This window comes from Zea mays, chromosome 1 (genome assembly GCF_902167145.1).
Source record: "Zea mays cultivar B73 chromosome 1, Zm-B73-REFERENCE-NAM-5.0, whole genome shotgun sequence".
NCBI lineage: Eukaryota > Viridiplantae > Streptophyta > Magnoliopsida > Poales > Poaceae > Zea > Zea mays.
In genome coordinates this window covers 267,885,322-267,907,832 of record NC_050096.1, presented here as the reverse complement: position 1 = coordinate 267,907,832, position 22,511 = coordinate 267,885,322, and the positions used below count along the sequence as shown (strand labels likewise).

At 47.8% G+C, this 22,511-nt stretch overlaps 2 protein-coding genes across 3 annotated transcripts in view; one reads left to right on the top strand and one right to left on the bottom strand.

Annotated features, from left to right (window-relative positions):
* Positions 1-22,511, top strand: part of LOC103643822 (calcineurin-binding protein 1) — a 44,061-nt gene that overhangs the window by 13,824 nt on the left and 7,726 nt on the right. For both annotated transcript variants that reach the window (XM_020546868.2, XM_023301358.2), the window contains exons 15-16: positions 39-196; positions 278-470. In XM_020546868.2, coding sequence (XP_020402457.1) covers positions 39-196; positions 278-470 — 351 coding nt within the window. The remainder of the gene's footprint in view (positions 1-38; positions 197-277; positions 471-22,511) is intronic.
* On the bottom strand, positions 3,589-5,692 carry LOC109943531 (uncharacterized). The gene is made up of 2 exons (XM_020546869.2): positions 5,170-5,692; positions 3,589-5,077 (listed from the first exon to the last, which is right to left on the bottom strand). Exons 1-2 carry the CDS (start codon positions 5,540-5,542, stop codon positions 4,935-4,937), a joined length of 516 nt encoding a protein of 171 aa, XP_020402458.2. The 5' UTR covers positions 5,543-5,692; the 3' UTR covers positions 3,589-4,934.

Here is a 22,511-nt window from a genome sequence, read left to right as displayed (position 1 = left end):
TTATTGACTGGACGACATGTAAACTCATTTTTGTCCAGAGCGAGGCACATGAACTGTTGGCTCTTGTGTACTACGATAGCCTTCAAAATGTGGTGCCTTTTTATGATCAAAGAGCTACTTTGCCAGTGAAGGATTCATCATGGGAGACATTTTGTAAAAATTCTATGAAGCACTTTGAGAAGGCTTTTGAAATCAAGTAATTGTACACTCCTAATCTGTTTTCATATTGTCTGTAGTTTTTCAGACATGGGATGGTATGATACTTCTTTACTTGCAGGGAGCAGTGGCTTCATGCGTTTTACCTTGGGAAACTGTGTGAGAAACTGGGGCATTCTTTTTCTAAGGCATTATCATACTACAACAAAGCCATGATGCTGAATCCAACTGCAGTCGACCCTGTTTACAGGATTCATGCATCACGCTTGAAGTTACTTTACACTCAAGGCAAACAGAATCTTGAAGCTATACAGGTTTGTCTAGTTGTATCTGACCAGTTTTTTAAGAGTTATTTTTCCTTAAAAAATTAGTATTGCAGAGAGTGGTTTTCCATCTACTCTTGTTTAAGCTATGCTTTTGCATACTGATTAATTGGTGAGTGATGACGTGATCACATGAATTGTTTCACTACCGAAGCCTTGAGGACTTATAACTAAATGGGCTGAATCATCTATGCCATTCTCACTAAAAAGTCTAGCTTGAAGCATTGTGTGAGGTGACCTGAGTAACATCCATATCCTAGCCATGATTTGTTCTTTTACCTGAAAAAATAGCAGGTAAGCCCCACTGTTAGGATTTCCTTAAAGCAAAAGGAATCAACTGTACAACAGAAACAGGTAGCCTGAGGCAAGCTGGGCCAAACTGTCTACAAAGCTCTAGCCATGATTTGTGATCCCATAGGAATCAGGTTGTTGCCGTGACCTACTGCCCACAACTGACCTGGCCTGGCTTTTCGTGAACTTGGCATGTTATATTAGCTGTCTAACAGCTGTGGGATGACAAGCATGTTTGGAGATTTAACTGCAATGGTTTGTTTAGCTCCAAATCTGCCTACAAAGCTTTTTTTTGAAACGCAAATGGCAGTAGCTCTGCCTTTCATTAAAGAGGGAAAAGAGTTATAGAACAAAGATCATGGATCACAGATCACACACACTAGGAGCACATCTTGTGCTTGAAAAGACCCACCGGGAAAACTAAAAGAACATCAGGGGCCCAAAACCACTAGGTTAGGCTGCTAGAGAGCAACAACACTCCTGAAAAGCGTAAGGCCTCTTTTATTTTCCCCGCCACCTGCAACGCCGACAGTGAGCTATGGTCGAAAATTCTTCTATTACACTCTTTCCAAATGTTCCACATGGTGTAGATTGTGATTCCGTTGAAGTCTCTTCTTCGGTCTTTTGCGATGAGAGAGGCTGTCAGAACCCACCACTCACTGATGCTGTCAAAATTTGATGGGTCCCCTTGCTGCGGTAAGATGCTGTCAACATTTATCTGCCTACAAAGTTTTTTTCATCGGAGCTAAATATTTTGAGCCTTGGAAGTTGGAAAAGAATATTGAAGAGCTGGGCAGCCCCCTTTTTTTTTCTTGAACGGCTGAACGCGCAGGAGAGCTGCACATCAATGTATTAAGAGAAAGAAAAGTCCAAAATGGACCAAATACAATGCCCAAACAAGGCAAAAAACAGACAAAGAAAGAAAACTGGACCATGACAGCAACCAGAAATATAACTCTTTCCTCTTCAGAAGCTGCCAACAAGAGTAAAAGAGAGCGGCCAGCCCAATCTACCACAGCCCTAATCACTAGGATTATCCCTGACCAAATTAAAAGCAGCAGGAAGACCAAGCCTTTGCAGATGCTTTGCACCAGCCCTACTCCAGCACTCCACTTCATCCATAAACACTATTTGGATTATGCTCATGGAAGGATTTATTCCATCAAAGACGGCTGTTCCGATGAAGCCATAATCACCAAGTTCCCAGGATTATGACACTATGGAGTATGGACACCTTTTCTCAATCTTTTGTGCACCTTTATATGCGCATTGCTCCACCACGCAGCAAAGGAGGTCTCATCACTATCAGGTGTGAGATGTCCCAACATCAAAGGCGAAAGGATGATATGCCAAAACTGTCTAGCAAAACTGCACGTACACAATAGGTGCTGGACGGTTTCAAACTCCTGGTCACATAACTGACATACCACTGGGTGCGGTAGTCCTTTTCTTTGAAGCCTATCAGCAGTCCAGCACTTACTGCCAACCAAAGGAAAAAATTGCATTTAGGGGGAGCCCATGACTTCCACAACCTTTTCCATGGTTCAAAGGAGATGGATCCCATAAAAAACGCCTTATAACAAGACCTGGAAGAGAACTGTCCAGAGGTTGTATGTACCCACACATGTCTATCATCTTCCTGGGTAAGCACCACCCTTCTAAAGAGCATCCCATAACTACAAGAACTGCTGCAGTCTCCAATCAGGGAGAGAGGATGCACAATGTCAGAAACCCACTGCCAATTAGCCAGCACCTGGGCAACAGTTCTGGACGTGATGGTCCTGCTGCCCACCATACATATAACCTCGGGCGCAAGATCTTGTACTGTCTTCCCATTTAACCATCTGTCCGACCAGAAAAGCGTATTGGCGCCATTTCCTATCATAGAAACCACGGAGGACATAAAGAATTGCCTAACTTGCTTCTGCACATGAACACTTAGCCCAACCCACGGTCTAGAGGGATCAGTTTTTTCTAACCATATCCATTTAGTCTGCAATGCCCAACTTTTAAGTTGCAAATTAGGAACTCCAAGCCCACCCAATCTAAGCGGCCTTGTGATTATATCCCAAGGAACAAGACAACCCACTATTCACTTCCTTCCGTCCTTTCCAAACTCTTCGCATTTTATCAATTGACTTAATTTATAGCAATTAGAAGGTAGACCGGGATGGCCGAAAGCACAAATCGGACCATGGCCGTCCTACTAGCCAGATTGAGAAGCCTAGCCTTCCAATTTGGAAGGCGATCTGCAATCTTATCAACCATATCATAAGATCATTCCTTTTTAGCTTCCTATCTGAAATTGGCAGCCCTAAATAATTGTAGGCAAATGTGGCAGAACTGCACTGTAACACATTGCAGCCCTCCCGTACCACCTGCCCCACACATCTTATAGGAATGGCATAACTCTTCTGCATATTTGTAACCAATCCAGAAGCAGACCCCAAGTAATTCAAAATCATTCTAACACAATCCAGATCCTCCTCAATGGGTTTAACAAAAAGAACCACATCATCCGCATAGATGGAGAGCCTATTACGGACCCCTGCCCCTTCCAAATTTTGCAGCAGCCCCCTACTTTCAGCAGCCTTAAAGAGACTGCTAAGAACATCCATAATCAACACAGTCAACATAGGGAAAGAGGGTCCCCCTGACGCAGGCCTCTTCGATGTCTAATATGCTCTCCAGGAGTCCCATTAAGCAACACTAGTCGGTTGCCCGTGCGTTGCGATGGCTTACAACAATACCCACGTAAACTATTCATAAAAAAAAATTCAAGATTTTTTATTGATTGTCTCCGCTCTCTCTGTATAATATTTTTTTTGATTTGGCTAACTGATATTATTTTTTACTCCATGCAATATGTCTTGATACAACATGGCCAATCAAGTGAGCGATTAGAAGAGAGTTCACAACGACTGACTGAACGAACAAAGATTATAAAATGACATAATTCCACCATACAGAGACCAAATAAGAGAAACTTTGTGAGTTCAAGTTTCCAAGGTTATTAAGGTGTTAAGGCGAGGCGTGGCGACCGCCCCCCTTCCAAACGCCTAGGCGAGTTAGGCGTGTGGCGAGGCGACGCCATATGAGGATCGCCTAGGCGAGGATATGCAAAAAATCCTAACAATCTAACACTTGCAATAGCAAAATTGGTAAGGTTAGAGAATACAATACAAGCCTTTTTGTTGTCCATGCTTTGGTATGTACTCTGCACTTCTCTTTGTTGTTCTTGTAGCATCCATGATCCATCTCTCTCTTATCGAAGATCCAACCCCTCTTCTTTTCTTTCAAGCTGCAAGCTACATTAACCTATGAATATTGACATATTAAAACAGTAAGACATAAAATAGCAGCAGCAGACAGGTATATCAAATTAAACCCACAATACATTGGTGGGAATAAAATAGCAGCAGCAACATATGCTAGACTGCTAGTCTTAGTGACATAATTAGTTCCAGTCCAGCCCCATAATGACTTAGCGACATAGATCAATCAAAAGATTATAAGACTAGTTGATTAAGTGCACAAGCACTCAAGCAGTGAAGCATTGAAGCACTGCACAAAAATAGGTAAGCTGCAAATCTGAAATCAGCCAACTCTTAGTGAGTCAATATCCATCTTCGAACTCATCTGGAGCAGCCTCAGTGTTTTCTCCACCAACATCATCATGTGCATCTTCAGAATCAGTCACATCAACATCATCATGTGGATCTTGGTCCTCCTCTTCTTCATTGGCTGAACCAAAATCTTCTTCAAAGTCAAACCTTGAGTGTGAAACTCTTGCACGCTTGTTGGCATTCCTTGGAAGATTTCGGCCTCGCAGCGAGCTTGATGCACCCACAGCTTGATCAACAAGTTCCCATGTAAGGCCATTCTCATCCTCACCACAATCACACCCACGAGCACCTTGAGGCTGCACATAGGAGGAATCAGCCCACTCATTATCCCAATCGAACTCTTCAATGACCAAAGGGTCAAAACCTTTCCCTTTCTTCTCACGCCTTATTTGAAACCTGGTCTTCATCCTTCGGTTGTAGGAAACATAGACAATATCATTCAATCTCTTATGCAGCAACCTATTACGTTTCTTTGTATGGATCTACAAAAGAATAATTTGTTGGCTTAAATTCTAGACACAAGCTAAGAATTAAACAATTAGACAAAGACAACAATACTCACAAACTCAAATCTACTCCAGTTTCTCTCACAACCCGATGATGAAGCGCAAAGACCAACAATACGCCTAGCAAACCTTTGAATCTCAATAGCACGCCCACCATATGAACGCCACCAATCAACTTGATTGCCAAATGCGAAATACAACATAAATTTAGATGTTAATGTATAAAACCTGCTGCAATTAGCCAATTACAAGACAAGCATCACTTACGTGGGTTCATTGTCTCCAGGTTGTTCTTGGCCATTTTGTTTGAGAAGGCCTCTCCTCTAAGAGCTTCATAGTCTAAGGATTGAGCATCAATCTTGGCTCTTGTTTCTTCATCATCCACCATTCTTGCAAGCACATCAAGGAAACAACCTCTTAGTTGGCCAACAGTTGCATCATCATCATCTCGAATGAGAGGATGCAATTTTCCTGGATTCAAATAAAGAGCAGCCCCATACAAAGGATGGTCCATTTGTTTCATCCATCGTTTCTCAATGATGTCTATGATTCTCTTAAGTAAGCTTTTCTTGCTATCAATAGCAAAGCTTAGCTTGATCTTCTCTTTTGCATGTTTCATTAGTGCCGCGACCTCTGGCATTGCAGGTTTCTCATCACCATCAACCACTCTAAGTACAATGAGAGGGGCTGAAGCTCTAAGACAATCTTCAACTTTATTCCAAAACTCCACAGAGAGCACAATATCACAAGCCTCCTTACCTGCAGCAGTTTTTGCCAACTTGTTTCCATTCCATTCTTCACTAAGAAATAGGGCCTTCAAAGGATCCTTGTGCTTGTACAAACTTTTCAAAGTAAGGAAAGCAGTGGCAAATCTAGTGGCTGCAGCTCTCACAAGATCTGCCCCACCTGTCTTCTCTCTCATTAAACTAAGAATTCTACCGTGCCTATAGATGAAAGTTGTGACACGTCTTGCACGTACAATGGGCTTCTTAAATTCCTTCAAGTTTCCTATGTCTTCTAGCATAAGATCTAAGCAATGTGCAGCGCATGGGCTCCAAAAAAGTGAAGGAAACCTCTCCATAAGTATCCTACCTGCTGCCTTGTAGTTAGCCCCATTATCAGTGATAACCTGAACCACTTTTTCTTTCCCAATCTCTTCAATTTTCTTCCCTAATAAATCAGCTAGCATAAATGCATCATGAACTTCACTTGATGCATCCACAGACTCTAAGAAGTATGTCCCCTCTGGACTATTCACAAGGAAGTTGATCAAATGTCTGCCCCTCCTATCAGATCATCCATCTGACATAAGCGTGCAACCATAATGCTTCCATGCCCTCTCGTGTTCCTCCCTCATAGTACTTGTCAATTTCACAGCATCCTTAAGCAATGGCTGCCCAAGTTGATATGGAGATGGAGGCTTATAGCCTGAACCAAACTGGGCAGTTGCCTCAACTGCAACCTGAAATTGTCTTGCTGTTGCTGCATTAAATGGCACACCGCATTCATAAAACCACAAAGCCCATTGCATATCAACATAATTTTTCTCCTCTTTGGACTTGAGAGCACCTAGAGGGGGGGGGGGGGGGGGGGTGAATAGGTGATCCTGTAAAAGCTTAAACTTATAGCCACAAAACTTTGATTAAGCGTTAGCACAGTTTATGCCAAGTGGCTAGAGAGGAGTCAAAAACACAATAACCACAAGAATTCAATCACAGAGATGACACGGTGGTTATCCCGTGGTTCGGCCAAGTACAAAACTTGCCTACTCCACGTTGTGGCGTCCCAACGGACGAGAGTTGCACTCAACTCTTCTCAAGTGATCCAATGATCAACTTGAATACCACGGTGTTCTTGCTTTTCTTTTCTCAATCCCGTTTGCGAGGAATCTCCACAGCTTGGAGCCTCTCGCCCTTACAAAAGATGTTCACAGAGAATCACGGAGCAAGGGAGGGAATGAGCAACGCACACAAGACTTCAAAAGATCAGAGCAACACGCACACAAGCAGCAATAAGAGCTCGCAACACAACTCAAAGAGTACACAACTCCACAAGAGCTCTATATGCTATCACAATGAATCGAATGCGCTAGATCAATGTCTTGGTGCTTAGAAAGGTTGTAGGAATGCTTGGTATCCTCCTCCATGCGCCTAGGGGTCCCTTTTATAGCCCCAAGGCAGCTAGGAGCCGTTGAGAACAAATCTGGAAGGCCATCCTTGCCTTCTGTCGTCGGGCGCACCGGACAGTCCGGTGCACACCGGACACTGTCCGGTGCCCGATTTCTTTCCTTAACAGGCGCAACCGACCGTTGCCGACCGTTGCAGATCTGGCGCACCGGACAGTCCGGTGCACACCGGACAGTCCGGTGCCTCCTTCCGACCGTTGGCCAGACCACGTGTCACGCGCAGATTCCGTGGCCGACCGTTGGCTCGGCCGACCGTTGGCTCACCGGACAGTCCGGTGCACACCGGACAGTCCGGTGAATTTTAGCCGTACGCCGTCAGCAAATTCCCGAGAGCGGCCTCTTCGGCCGAGGCAGCCTGGCGCACCGGACACTGTCCGGTGCACCACCGGACAGTCCGGTGAATTTTAGCCGTACGCCGTCAGCAAATTCCCGAGAGCGGCCTCTTCGGCCGAGGTAGCCTGGCGCACCGGACACTGTCCGGTGCACCACCGGACAGTCCGGTGCCCCAGACCGAAACAGCCTCTTGGCTGTACACAGCCAAGTCTTCTCTTCTCTTCTTCTTTCTGTTTCTAACACTTAGACAAATATATTAGTACACAAAACCAATGTACTAAGGCTTAGAAACATACCTTTGCTCTAGATTTGCACTTTGTTCATCCATGGGTATTGATTCACATTTAAGCACTTGTGTTGACACTCAATCACCAAAATACTTAGAAATGGCCCAAGGGCACATTTCCCTTTCAATCTCCCCCTTTTTGGTGATTTATGCCAACACAACATAAAGCAACTAGAACAAGTGCAAAATCACTTCAAATAAAATAAATTTGAGTTTTATTCAATTTTGGCATATATGGATCATCCTTTGCCACCACTTGGTTTGTTTTTGCAAATCAAACTCAAATCTCTATCTCTAAGTCAAACACACATGTTGAAGCATAAAGAGAGTCATTCCAAAAGAGATTGATCAAAGATTTCAAAAACTCCCCCTATTTCCCATAGTCAAAACTTCTCCCCACAAGAAGCCAACTTTTGACGAAAGAGACAATGCAAGAGTTTTGAATAAACCAAAAGCTCTATTCTACTATTTTCAAAATCTCTCAAGTGGTAGCTGATCCATTTTTCACTTTTCACTTTGGCCTTTATTTTCTCCCCCTTTGGCATCAAGCACCAAAACGGGATCAACTTTGGCCCTTTAACCCCATTGCCTCACCAAAATCTTCAATTAAGAGCAAATGGCAATAAGAGTTCATGAGATGAACTTGGAATAAGTTACCCTCTCATCGGAGTGCAGTGGAAGTCTTTCATGGTCCAAGTCCACCTTTTCCCTTTTAATTTTCCTTCGAGACTAAATCAAGCAACTCAAGCATATGGTTAGTCTCAAAGGGTCAAGTTGTAACACATCTCCCCCTAAACATGTGCATCACTTTGCAACGGACTTGTGAGGTCCAGGGAGTGTTTGTACAACTTGAGCACCACAATAAGCAACAAAATGCAGAATGACCATGATCAAAGGCATATACACATGTATGCTACAATTCAATCCAAGTTCCACGAATCTAAGACATTTAGCTCACTACGCAGCCTACAAAAGGTCTTCTCATCTAGAGGCTTGGTAAAGATATCGGCTAGCTGGTTCTCGGTGCTAACATGAAACACTTCGATATCTCCCTTTTGCTGGTGGTCTTTCAAAAAGTGATGCCGGATGTCTATGTGCTTTGTGCGGCTGTGCTCAACAGGATTTTCCGCCATGCGGATAGCACTCTCATTATCACATAGGAGTGGGACTTTGCTCAGATTGTAGCCAAAGTCCCGGAGGGTTTGCCTCATCCAAAGTAGTTGCGCGCAACACTGTCCTGCGGCAACGTACTCGGCCTCAGCGGTGGATAGGGCAACGGAAGTTTGTTTCTTAGAGTTCCACGACACCAGGGACCTTCCTAAGAATTGGCACGTCCCCGATGTGCTCTTCCTATCGACCTTACATCCAGCATAGTCGGAGTCTGAGTATCCAACCAAGTCAAAGGTAGACCCCTTTGGATACCAGAGCCCGAAGCAAGGCGTAGCAACTAAATATCTCAGAATTCGCTTCACCGCCACTAAGTGACACTCCTTAGGATCGGATTGAAATCTAGCACACATGCATACGCTAAGCATAATATCCGGTCTACTAGCATATAAATAAAGCAAAGAACCTATCATGGACCGATATGCTTTTTGATCAACGGACTTACCTCCTTTGTTGAGGTCAGTGTGTCCGTCGGTTCCCATCGGAGTCTTTGCGGGCTTGGCGTCCTTCATCCCAAACCGCTTTAGCAGATCTTGCGTGTACTTCGTTTGGGAGATGAAGGTGCCGTCCTTGAGTTGCTTCACTTGGAACCCAAGGAAATAGTTCAACTCGCCCATCATCGACATCTCGAATTTCTGCGTCATCACCCTGCTAAACTCTTCACAAGACTTTTGGTTAGTAGAACCAAATATTATGTCATCGACATAAATTTGGCACACAAACAAATCACCATCACATGTCTTTGTAAAAAGAGTTGGATCGGCTTTCCCAACCTTGAAAGCATTAACAATTAGAAAATCTCTAAGGCATTCATACCATGCTCTTGGGGCTTGCTTAAGTCCATAGAGCGCCTTAGAGAGCTTACACACGTGGTCGGGGTACCGTTCATCCTCGAAGCCAGGGGGTTGCTCCACGTACACCTCCTCCTTGATTGGCCCGTTGAGGAAAGCGCTCTTCACATCCATTTGGTACAACCTGAAAGAATGATGAGCGGCATATGCTAGCAAGATACGAATAGATTCTAGCCTAGCCACAGGAGCAAAAGTCTCCTCGAAATCCAAACCTGCGACTTGGGCATAACCTTTTGCCACAAGTCGAGCCTTGTTTCTCGTCACCACCCCGTGCTCGTCCTGTTTGTTGCGGAACACCCACTTGGTTCCCACAACATTTTGCTTCGGACGAGGTACCAGTGTCCAAACTTCATTCCTCTTGAAGTTGTTGAGCTCCTCTTGCATGGCCAACACCCAGTCCGGATCTAGCAAGGCCTCCTCTACCCTGAAAGGCTCAATAGAAGAGACAAAGGAGTAATGTTCACAAAAATTAACTAGTCGAGATCGAGTGGTTACTCCCTTGCTAATGTCACCCAGAATTTGGTCGACAGGATGATCCCTTTGAATCATTGCTCGAACTTGGGTTGGAGGTGCCGGTTCCGCTTCTTCCTCCATCACATGATCATCTTGTGCTCCCCCTTGATCACACGCCTCCTGTTGATGAACCTGTTCATCGTCTTGAGTTGGGGGATGTACCAATGTTGAGGAAGAAGGTTGATCTCGTTCATCATGTTCCTGTGGCCGCACTTCTCCAATCGCCATGGTTCGTATAGCGACCGTTGGAACATCTTCTTCATCTACATCATCACAATCAAAAACTTGCTCTTTTGGAGAGCCATTAGTCTCATCAAATACAACGTCGCTAGAGACTTCAACCAAACCCGATGATTTGTTGAAGACTCTATACGCCTTTGTATTTGAGTCATAACCTAACAAAAACCCTTCTACAGCTTTGGGAGCAAACTTAGAATTTCTACCTTTCTTCACTAGAATGTAGCACTTGCTCCCAAATACACGAAAGTAAGATACATTGGGTTTGTTACCGGTTAGTAGCTCATACGACGTCTTCTTGAGGAGGCGATGAAGGTAGACCCTGTTGATGGCGTGGCAAGCCGTGTTCACGGCTTCCGTCCAAAAGCACTCGGGGGTCTTGAACTCTCCTAGCATCGTCCTCGCCATATCGATGAGCGTCCTGTTCTTCCTCTCTACCACACCATTTTGCTGTGGTGTGTAGGGAGCGGAGAACTCATGCTTGATCCCTTCTTCTTCAAGGAATTCCTCCACTTGAAGATTCTTGAACTCGGACCCGTTGTCGCTCCTTATCTTCTTCACTTTGAGCTCAAACTCATTTTGAGCTCTCCTGAGGAAGCGCTTGAGGGTCCCTTGGGTTTCAGACTTATCCTGCAAAAAGAACACCCAAGTGAAGCGGGAAAAGTCATCAACAATAACCAGACCATACTTACTTCCTCCTATGCTCAGATAGGCGACGGGTCCGAAGAGATCCATATGCAACAGCTCCAGAGGTCTTGAAGTGGTCATCACATTCTTGCTGTGATGCGCTCCTCCCACCTGTTTACCTGCTTGACAAGCTGCACAAGGTCTATCTTTTTCGAATTGCACGTTAGTCAAACCTATCACGTGTTCTCCCTTTAGAAGCTTGTGAAGGTTCTTCATCCCCACATGTGCTAAGCGGCGATGCCACAACCAGCCCATGCTAGTCTTAGCTATTAAGCATGCATCTAGACCGGCCTCTTCTTTTGCAAAATCAACTAAATAAAGTTTGCCGTCTAATACACCCTTAAAAGCTAGTGAACCATCACTTCTTCTAAAGACAGACACATCTACATTTGTAAATAGACAGTTATACCCCATGTTGCATAATTGACTAACTGATAGCAAATTATATCCCAAAGACTCAACTAAAAACACATTAGAAATTGAGTGCTCATTAGAAATTGCAATTTTACCTAACCCTTTTACCTTGCCTTGATTCCCATCACCGAATATAATTGAATCTTGGGAATCCTTATTCTTGACGTAGGAGGTGAACATCTTCTTCTCCCCCGTCATATGGTTTGTGCATCCGCTATCAATAATCCAGCTTGAACCCCCGGATGCATAAACCTTCAAGGCAAATTTAGGCTTGGGACTTAGGTACCCAACTCTTGTTGGGTCCTACAAGGTTAGTGCAAATATCCTTAGGGACCCAAATGCAAGTTTTGTCTCCCTTGCATTTTGCCCCTAACTTCCTAGCAACAATTTTCTTATCCTTTCTACAAATGGCAAAAGAAGCATTTAAAGCACAATAAATTGTAGAAGGTTCATTTACTACTTTCCTAGGAGCATTATGAACTACATTTCTCCTAGACATTTGATGTATATTTTTCCTAGGCATATTTCTATTATGCACATAAGAAGAACTAGAAGCAACCATGACATGAGCATCAAAATCATCATAAGCATTATAACCCCTATAAGCACTTCTAGTTTGTCTTCTATCATGATACAAAAAAGCATGGTTCTTTTTAGTGCTACTAGCCATAGGAGCCTTCCCTTTCTCCTTGGCGAAGATAGGAGCCTTATGGCTTGTCAAGTTCTTGACTTCTCTCTTGAAGCCAAGCCCATCCTTAATTGAGGGGTGTCTACCAACCGTGTAGGCATCCCTAGCAAATTTTAGTTTATCAAAATTACTCTTGCTAGTCTTAAGTTGAGCATTAAGACTAGCTAATTCATCATTCAATTTTGAAATAGAAACTAAGTGTTCGCTACAAGCATTAATATCAATATCCTTACTGAAGAGAAACAGGGTTGAGGGCAATTGGCCACACCTCAATGAGAGGGGGCACCTTCTATTATATAGAGCTGGATGGCCTGCTTTACAAGGCAGGGATAATTCCCCTGATTTATCCCTGATTTACATCTGCTATATCTAGCAACTAATCCCTGATTTACATCTGCTATCTATAGCAGCTAGGATTCTATCCCTGATTTACATCTGCTATCTATAACAGCTAGGATATCCACAGATGGCATATTCTATTGCCTAACACCCGCCCGCAGTCGCAGCGGGAGGCTCCCGGACGCAAAGACTGGATCGAAATTCTCGAAAGAGTGCTGTCGGAAGCCCTTTAGTCATGATGTCGGCGAACTGGTGAGAGGAGGGCACATGGAGAACCCGAATTTCACCAAGGGCCACCTTTTCGCGGACGAAGTGAATGTCGATCTCGATGTGCTTCGTTCGCTTGTGGTGGACGGGGTTGGCCGTCATGTAGACGGCGCTGACATTGTCGCAGAAGACAACTGTGGCAGACGGCAGCTGGATGTGTAGCTCCTGGAGTAACTGTCGAAGCCAGCAGCACTCAGCCACAACGTGAGCCACAGCCCGATACTCGGCCTCGGCGCTAGAGCGGGACACCGTGGTCTGGCGCTTGGAGGACCATGAAACTAGATTGTCGCCGAGATAGACACAGAAGCCAGAGGTGGATCGTCGAGAGTCTGGGCAGCCTGCCCAGTCGGCGTCAGAGTAGGCAGTCAGCTTGGTGACAGACCCGGTGCCAATGTGAAGACCCGAGGAGAGAGTCCCCTGGACGAAGCGTAAGATGCGCTTGACCAGCGCACGGTGAGGCTCGCGCGGGGCGTGCATGAAGAGGCACACCTGCTGAACAGCATATGCCAGATCAGGACGAGTCAACAGGGGGCTGGTGTTTCTCTTCATGGTATCAGAGACCCAGGCATCGATCTAATTTCCCAACCCTCCCCCCCTCACCTTCTCTCCTCCAGCCGCGCCGCCTTAACCAGACCGCGCCGTCTGCCCTCTCCTTCCCCTTCCCTGCGCCATGAGCACCATCTCCGATGCTGCCGATTCTGCTCCTGTCCTCTGCCCCTTTGCCACCATCAACATCAAGCTCCACGTCCCCATGACCCTGGAGTTGAAACCTTCCAACTACACCAAGTGGTCGACGACGTTTCAGGCCACGTGTGGGAAATTTGGGCTGCTGCATCACCTCTCCACCTCGCGCCCCACCGATGCGGCATGGGCACAGGCTGACTTCTGCGTCCGCGGATGGATGTACAGCACCACCTCCGACGCCGTCCTCAACCTCGCCATGACCGACAGCACCCAGACGGCGAGCGCCCTTTGGAAGGCCATCGGCGAGGTGTTCCAGGCAAACAAAGCTCCCCGCGCCATCTTCCTGAATCACGAGTTTCACTTGATGACTCAGGGGGACCTGTCCATTGACGCCTACTGCGTTCGCATGAAGGAGAAGGCCGACGAACTACGCGACGTTGGGCAGCCCGTATCTGAGCCCAACCTCGTCCTCAACCTGCTGCGTGGACTTAACGAGGTCTACTCCGGCGTCGCCGACAACATCGCCGGACAGCAGCCCCTCACCCTCGCCACCGCACGCCATCAGCTACTCCTCAAAGAGCTGCGGCTGCAGAACGACGAGAAGACGCGTGCTGCTGCTGCCCTCCTAGCTAATGTTGGTGGTTCGCAGCAGCAGCACCAGCAGGGCGGCCGGCGCCCTAATACCAAAAAAGGCGGCCACCAGCCCTTCTACAACACCTCTGGTAGCTTCTCCAACAACTCCGGCAACACCAGCACCAACAAACGTGTTCCCTGGGGCTTTAATCCCTGGACTGGCGAACGTGTGGCCCCTGGAGAGCGCGTCACCCCTCCTGGACAGCGCCGCCAGGGAGGTTCTGGTGCCCAGGCTGGGCGCACCCTGGGCATTCTCGGGTCTTCCCCGCAGGCCCACACCGCCTTCGCTCCACTCCAGGCGTCCTCCAGCAGCTCCAACACCTCCACCAGCACCTGGGATGCAGCAGGCCTCATCGCTGCCCTGCAAAACATGCAACTTCAGGGCAACTCGCCCTGGGTTGTTGACTCCGGCGCCTCTACGCACATGACGTCCTCGGATGGTATGCTTACTCAGCGCCTTCCCCCCTCCATCTCCTCAATAACAGTAGGTAATGGCACTAGTATACCTGTTATGTCTAGAGGTCATTCCGTCCTTCCTACACCTACAACAAATTTTGCTCTTAATAATATCCTTGTCGCCCCATCCATAGTCCGCAACCTGTTATCCGTTCGTCAATTCACTCGCGACAACAATTGTTCCTTTGAATTTGACGCCCATGGTTTCTCTATTAAGGATCTCAGGACGGAACGCGTGATTCTCCGTTGTAACTGCGACGGGGACCTATACACCATGCCTGCCTCCACACCTGGCGCTCCACCTCATGCTCTCCTGGCTGCATCGTCAACTCTCTGGCATCAACGTCTCGGTCACCCCGCCCCCGCCGTTTTAGAGCGTCTCAATAAACTTCATGTTATTTCCTGTAATAAAGTACAACACTCCCTATGTCACTCATGTCAACTAGGCAAGCATACGCGTCTACCTTTTAGTTCTTCGCATTCCATAACTCATGCACCCTTTGAACTCGTTCACTGTGATGTATGGACTTCACCCATCAATAGTCTGTCTGGTTTTTCATATTACTTGGTCTGTTTGGATGATTACACTCACTACTGTTGGGTTTTTCCGCTCCGAAAAAAATCTGATGTCCACCAACACTTAGTCGAGCTTGCTGCCTCTGCCCAAACACAATTCAGCCTCCCCGTCAAATGCTTTCAGGCTGATAACGGCACTGAATTCGTAAACACTGCCACCATCAAATTCCTCGCTGCTCAAGGCACTCACCTTCGCCTCTCCTGTCCCTACACATCTCCCCAAAATGGCAAGGCTGAACGTATCATCCGCACACTCAACAATTCCATTCGCACCATGCTTCTACATGCTTCCCTACCACCCACATATTGGGCCGAGGGACTCCTGACAGCCTGCTACCTCCATAATAGGCGCCCATCCTCCTCTATTCAACATGAAATTCCCTATACTCGTCTGCATAATCAACCACCAACTTATAGCCATCTGCGTGTTTTTGGGTCTCTCTGTTACCCCAACATGCAAGCAACCTCTAAACATAAGCTCGCCCCTCGCTCCACGGCATGCATCTTCCTAGGATATCCTAGCTCACACAAAGGTTACCGCTGTCTCGACCTATCAACCCGTCGCATCATCATCTCTCGCCATGTCACATTCGACGAGACCACCTTTCCCTTTGCAGCCACCTCAGACGTCTCGTCCTCTGCTTCCCTAGAATTCCTCCTCGACGACGATATGGTTTCGGTGCCCTGTCCTACTGTTGTTGCAGGTGGGACTCCATCCTCGACGCCCGTGGTTGCTCCATCCCACTCGGATGTTGAGCAACCGCCCCCAGACGTTGCAGCCTCACATGACTCGCCTTCTGCGACACCGGGCGGGCGTGGTCCCGTGCCCCCGCCTGGACCCGACGTGGTTCCCTTCCCACGAGTCTACGTCCGTCGTTCCCGTACGACGTCTACGTCCGAGCCGGCAGCTGTCCCAGCAGCCCCTATGACTTCATCGCCTCCGCCGTCGCCGCGCGTCACTCGCACCATGACGGGTGCCATTCCTCGTGTCTGCTATGAGGGGCTGGCGGCCACGACGTCATCCTCACCATCGCCGCTTCCGACAAACTACCGCAGCGCGCTGGCTGACGCCAACTGGCGTGCCGCGATGATGGATGAATATCAGGCCCTCGTCGACAACAACACCTGGGAGCTTGTTCCGCGGCCCCCCGGAGCCAACGTCGTAACGGGGAAGTGGATCTTCCGGCACAAGTTCCATGCCGATGGGTCCCTTGCTCGCCACAAGGCTCGCTGGATTGTCCGTGGCTTCTCCCAGCGCGAGGGCGTTGACTACGACGAGACCTTCAGCCCGGTTGTCAAACCGGCTACCATACGGTCTGTACTCAGCATCGCTGCATCCCGCGCCTGGCCCATTCATCAACTGGACGTGAAGAACGCCTTTCTTCACGGCCACCTCGAGGAGACCGTCTACTGCCAACAGCCGCCAGGATTCGTCGACCCTGGCGCTCCAGATCACGTCTGCCATCTGCAGAAGTCCTTGTATGGCCTGAAGCAGGCTCCGCGGGCATGGTACCAGCGCTTCGCCACCTTCGTCCGGCACCTCGGCTTCGTCGCCTCCATCTCCGACACGTCTCTTTTCGTTCTACGAGAGGGGACAAGTCTCGCCTACCTACTGTTGTACGTCGACGACATCATCCTCACCGCCTCGTCGTCGGCCCTGCTACAACGCATTATGACTCGGTTGAGCTCTGAGTTTTCCATGACGGATCTTGGCGCCCTCCACCACTTCCTCGGCATCGCTGTCACGCGCTCCTCCGATGGTCTCTTCCTCTCCCAGCGACAGTACGCGGTCGAGCTTCTTCAGCGCGCAGGCATGGCTGAGTGTCATCCGACATCGACACCTGTTGACACTCACGCCAAGCTATCTGCGACCGATGGGGATCTACTGTCAGAGAAGGATGCATCAGAGTACAGGAGCTTAGCGGGGGCTCTCCAGTACCTGACGTTGACTCGTCCTGATCTGGCATATGCTGTTCAGCAGGTGTGCCTCTTCATGCACGCCCCGCGCGAGCCTCACCGTGCGCTGGTCAAGCGCATCTTACGCTTCGTCCAGGGGACTCTCTCCTCGGGTCTTCACATTGGCACCGGGTCTGTCACCAAGCTGACTGCCTACTCTGACGCCGACTGGGCAGGCTGCCCAGACTCTCGACGATCCACCTCTGGCTTCTGTGTCTATCTCGGCGACAATCTAGTTTCATGGTCCTCCAAGCGCCAGACCACGGTGTCCCGCTCTAGCGCCGAGGTCGAGTATCGGGCTGTGGCTCACGTTGTGGCTGAGTGCTGCTGGCTTCGACAGTTACTCCAGGAGCTACACATCCAGCTGCCGTCTGCCACAGTTGTCTTCTGCGACAATGTCAGCGCCGTCTACATGACGGCCAACCCCGTCCACCACAAGCGAACGAAGCACATCGAGATCGACATTCACTTCGTCCGCGAAAAGGTGGCCCTTGGTGAAATTCGGGTTCTCCATGTGCCCTCCTCTCACCAGTTCGCCGACATCATGACTAAAGGGCTTCCGACAGCACTCTTTCGAGAATTTCGATCCAGTCTTTGCGTCCGGGAGCCTCCCGCTGCGACTGCGGGCGGGTGTTAGGCAATAGAATATGCCATCTGTGGATATCCTAGCTGCTATAGATAGCAGATGTAAATCAGGGATAGAATCCTAGCTGCTATAGATAGCAGATGTAAATCAGGGATTAGTTGCTAGATATAGCAGATGTAAATCAGGGATAAATCAGGGGAATTATCCCTGCCTTGTAAAGCAGGCCATCCAGCTCTATATAATAGAAGGTGCCCCCTCTCATTGAGGTGTGGCCAATTGCCCTCAACCCTGTTTCTCTTCATAGGATATCCACAGATGGCATATTCTATTGCCTAACACTTACACCTAGTGCAAATTTCAACATATTCAACACAAGAGTTGGATTTATTTGCTTCTACTAGTTTAGCATTTAAATCATCGTTTATGCTCTTTAAGTTAGAAATAGAATCATGGCATGTTGACACTTCACAAGCAAGCATTTCATTCCTCTTAATTTCTAATGCAAGGGATTTTTGAGCCTCTACAAACTTATCATGTTCTTCATACAACAAATCCTCTTGCTTTTCTAAAAGTATATTCTTTTCATTCAAGGCATCAATTAATTCATTAATTTTGTCTATCTTAGATCTATCTAAGCCCTTGAACAAACATGAATAATCTACTTCATCCTCATCACTAGATTCGTCCTCACTTGAAGAAGCATAGGTAGAGTTGCGAGTACATACCTTCTTCTCCCTTGCCATAAGGCATGTGTGACGCTCGTTGGGGAAGAGGGTTGATTTGTTGAAGGCGGTGGCGGCGAGTCCTTCATTGTCGGAGTCGGAAGAGGAGCAATCCGAGTCCCACTCCTTGCCTAGATGCGCCTCGCCCTTTGCCTTCTTGTAATGCTTCTTCTTTTCCCTCTTGTTTCCCTTTTCCTGGTCACTATCATTATCGAGGCAGTTAGCGATAAAATGACCAATCTTACCGCACTTGAAGCATGAGCGCTTCCCCTTCGTCTTGGTCTTGCTTGGCTGCCCCTTGTGACCCTTTAGCACCGTCTTGAAACGTTTTATGATGAGAGCCATCTCTTCATCATTAAGTCCGACCGCCTCAATTTGTGCCACCTTGCTAGGTAGCACCTCCTTGCTTCTTGTTGCTTTGAGAGCAAAAGGTTGTGGTTCGTTGATCGGTCCATTCAAGGCGTCGTCCACGTACCTTGCCTCCTTGATCATCATTCGCCCGCTGACGAATTTTCCTAAGACTTCTTCGGGCGACATTTTGGTGTACCTGGGATTCTCACGAATATTATTCACCAAATGAGGATCAAGAACGGTAAAGGACCTTAGCATTAGTCGGACGACATCGTGGTCCGTCCATCGCGTGCTTCCGTAGCTCCTTATTTTGTTGATAAGGGTCTTGAGCCGGTTGTATGTTTGAGTTGGCTCCTCGCCCCTTATCATCGCGAACCGTCCAAGCTCGCCCTCCACCAACTCCATTTTGGTGAGCAAGGTAGCGTCATTTCCCTCATGAGAGATCTTGAGGGTATCCCAGATTTGCTTGGCGTTATCCAAGCCACTCACTTTGTTATATTCATCCCTGCACAATGAAGCTAGAAGAACAGTAGTAGCTTGTGCATTCTTATGGATTTGCTCATTAATGAATATAGGACTATCCGAACTATTAAAGTGCATTCCACTATCTACAATCTCCCATATACTAGGATGGAGAGAGAATAGGTGACTACGCATTTTGTGGCTCCAAAATCCGTAGTCCTCCCCATCAAAGTGTGGGGGCTTGCCGAGTGGAATGGAAAGCAAATGTGAATTTGAACTTTGCGGAATACGAGAGTAGTCAAAGGAAAAGTTAGAATTAACCGGTTTCCTTTGCTCGTAGTCGTTGTGGTCGTCGTCCTTTTGGGAAGAAGTAGACTCATCACTGTCGTCGTAGTAGACGATCTCCTTGATGCGCCTCGTCTTCTTCTTCTTCCCTTCCTTTTGTCTATGACCCGAGCCGGAGTCGGTTGGCTTGTCATCTTTAAGCTCATTGACGAAGGACTCCTTCTCCTTATCGTTGATCACGATTCCCTTCCCCTTAGGATCCATCTCTTCGGGCGGCTAGTCCCTTTCTTGAAGAGAACGGCTCCGATACCAATTGAGAGCACCTAGAGGGGGGGGTGAATAGGTGATCCTGTAAAAGCTTAAACTTATAGCCACAAAACTTTGATTAAGCGTTAGCACAGTTTATGCCAAGTGGCTAGAGAGGAGTCAAAAACACAATAACCACAAGAATTCAATCACAGAGATGACACGGTGGTTATCCCGTGGTTCGGCCAAGTACAAAACTTGCCTACTCCACGTTGTGGCGTCCCAACGGACGAGAGTTGCACTCAACTCCTCTCAAGTGATCCAATGATCAACTTGAATACCACGGTGTTCTTGCTTTTCTTTTCTCAATCCCGTTTGCGAGGAATCTCCACAGCTTGGAGCCTCTCGCCCTTACAAAAGATGTTCACAGAGAATCACGGAGCAAGGGAGGGAATGAGCAACGCACACAAGACTTCAAAAGATCAGAGCAACACGCACACAAGCAGCAATAAGAGCTCGCAACACAACTCAAAGAGTACACAACTCCACAAGAGCTCTATATGCTATCACAATGAATCGAATGCGCTAGATCAATGTCTTGGTGCTTAGAAAGGTTGTAGGAATGCTTGGTATCCTCCTCCATGCGCCTAGGGGTCCCTTTTATAGCCCCAAGGCAGCTAGGAGCCGTTGAGAACAAATCTGGAAGGCCATCCTTGCCTTCTGTCGTCGGGCGCACCGGACAGTCCGGTGCACACCGGACACTGTCCGGTGCCCGATTTCTTTCCTTAACAGGCGCAGCCGACCGTTGCTGACCGTTGCAGATCTGGCGCACCGGACAGTCCGGTGCACACCGGACAGTCCGGTGCCTCCTTCCGACCGTTGGCCAGACCACGTGTCACGCGCAGATTCCGTGGCCGACCGTTGGCTCGGCCGACCGTTGGCTCACCGGACAGTCCGGTGCACACCGGACAGTCCGGTGAATTTTAGCCGTACGCCGTCAGCAAATTCCCGAGAGCGGCCTCTTCGGCCGAGGCAGCCTGGCGCACCGGACACTGTCCGGTGCACCACCGGACAGTCCGGTGCCCCAGACCGAAACAGCCTCTTGGCTGTACACAGCCAAGTCTTCTCTTCTCTTCTTCTTTCTGTTTCTAACACTTAGACAAATATATTAGTACACAAAACCAATGTACTAAGGCTTAGAAACATACCTTTGCTCTAGATTTGCACTTTGTTCATCCATGGGTATTGATTCACATTTAAGCACTTGTGTTGACACTCAATCACCAAAATACTTAGAAATGGCCCAAGGGCACATTTCCCTTTCAGGACTTCATCTTGGATGCAATTGTGGGTTGAGAACACCCTTTACGCCTTTCATCAACTACATCTTCAGGTGATTTCCGAAGCATCTCCACAATTGACTTTTGCTTGCTTGCTTGATTTGCCTTGGTCTTGATTGATGTTGTATCCTTGTACAGATAGGTTGCACGCCTGTGTTTGGCTGCAGTCCCTGAACTTGGTTGTACCTTAGAGCCTTGGGATTCTATAGGTTCATCTTGTTGAACTTGAACAGGTTCAGCTGCTGCATCCACCACCATTACATCCTCTTCCTCCTCTTGCTGCTCATTATCATCTAGGAAAATAGCTCTTTTCCTTCTTTTGGATTCCAAGTAATCCCTCATCTCCTTTCTAATTGCAGTAGTGGTCTTTGAACACATCTTTGTATCTCCATAGCCACCTGCTAGATGCTGCTTTAGCCTTTTTATCCCTCCAGAAACTACGGTGTCACAAAGGGTGCATGTCACTTGATCTCTATTTGCCAAATTTGCCCAATAACCATACTTCCAACCTGGATCATTTGAGCTAGCCTTCCTTGCTTTGTCTGTCTTTGGATCATAGTTGACATTGTTGACTGAAGATGGGCTAGCCATTGATTGATGAGGGTGGCAGGGTGTTGTTGCAGACTTGCAGTGGTGCACTCTTGCTGGCTTGCTGCATACAAAATAGGAGATGAGGGACAGAGGGAGAGCAGGCGAGAAGCAACACTCAACAGATGAATTGAGGAAGAGCAGAGGAAGAGGAATAGCAGAGGAAGAGGAAGACCTGAGGAAAGCACTGGAGGAGAGGCGGCGCTAGATGGAGCAGGCGCCAAGCGGCGCGACGCACTGGAGCAGGCGGCGCGGCGGCACTGGAGCAAAGGCCGCGCGGCGCACTGGAGCAGAGGCGGCGCTAGATGGAGGAGCGGCGGCGCGGCGCACTGGAGCAGACAGCAGAGGTGGCGCTCAGGATGGAAGAGAGGCGGCTGCAAACCCTAAAACAGTAAGGCTAAAACCCTGTCTGTACGCGCGGGAAGCAGCGGCCCTCAAAAACTCCCGCGTCCGTGGCGTCCGTGGCGGAACTGGACGCCGTGGCGACGCCATACGCAGCCAAGGCGCGGCGACGCCGACGCCTAGAAACTAGAGTCGCCTGGACGCCTAGGCGTCGCCTAGGCGACGCCATAGGAACCTTGCAAGTTTCTAAAATAAGTCACATGAAGTCAAACTTATAAAAAAGATAGATCAAAATATGGAGTGATTGCTAAAGTCAAGCATCAATAAAAACTGGATGCGCTCCATATAAATTATGCTACTTCGTAGCAATTACTAACGTTTAAAACCAACAAATAACCTTTCATTTTACTGTTAG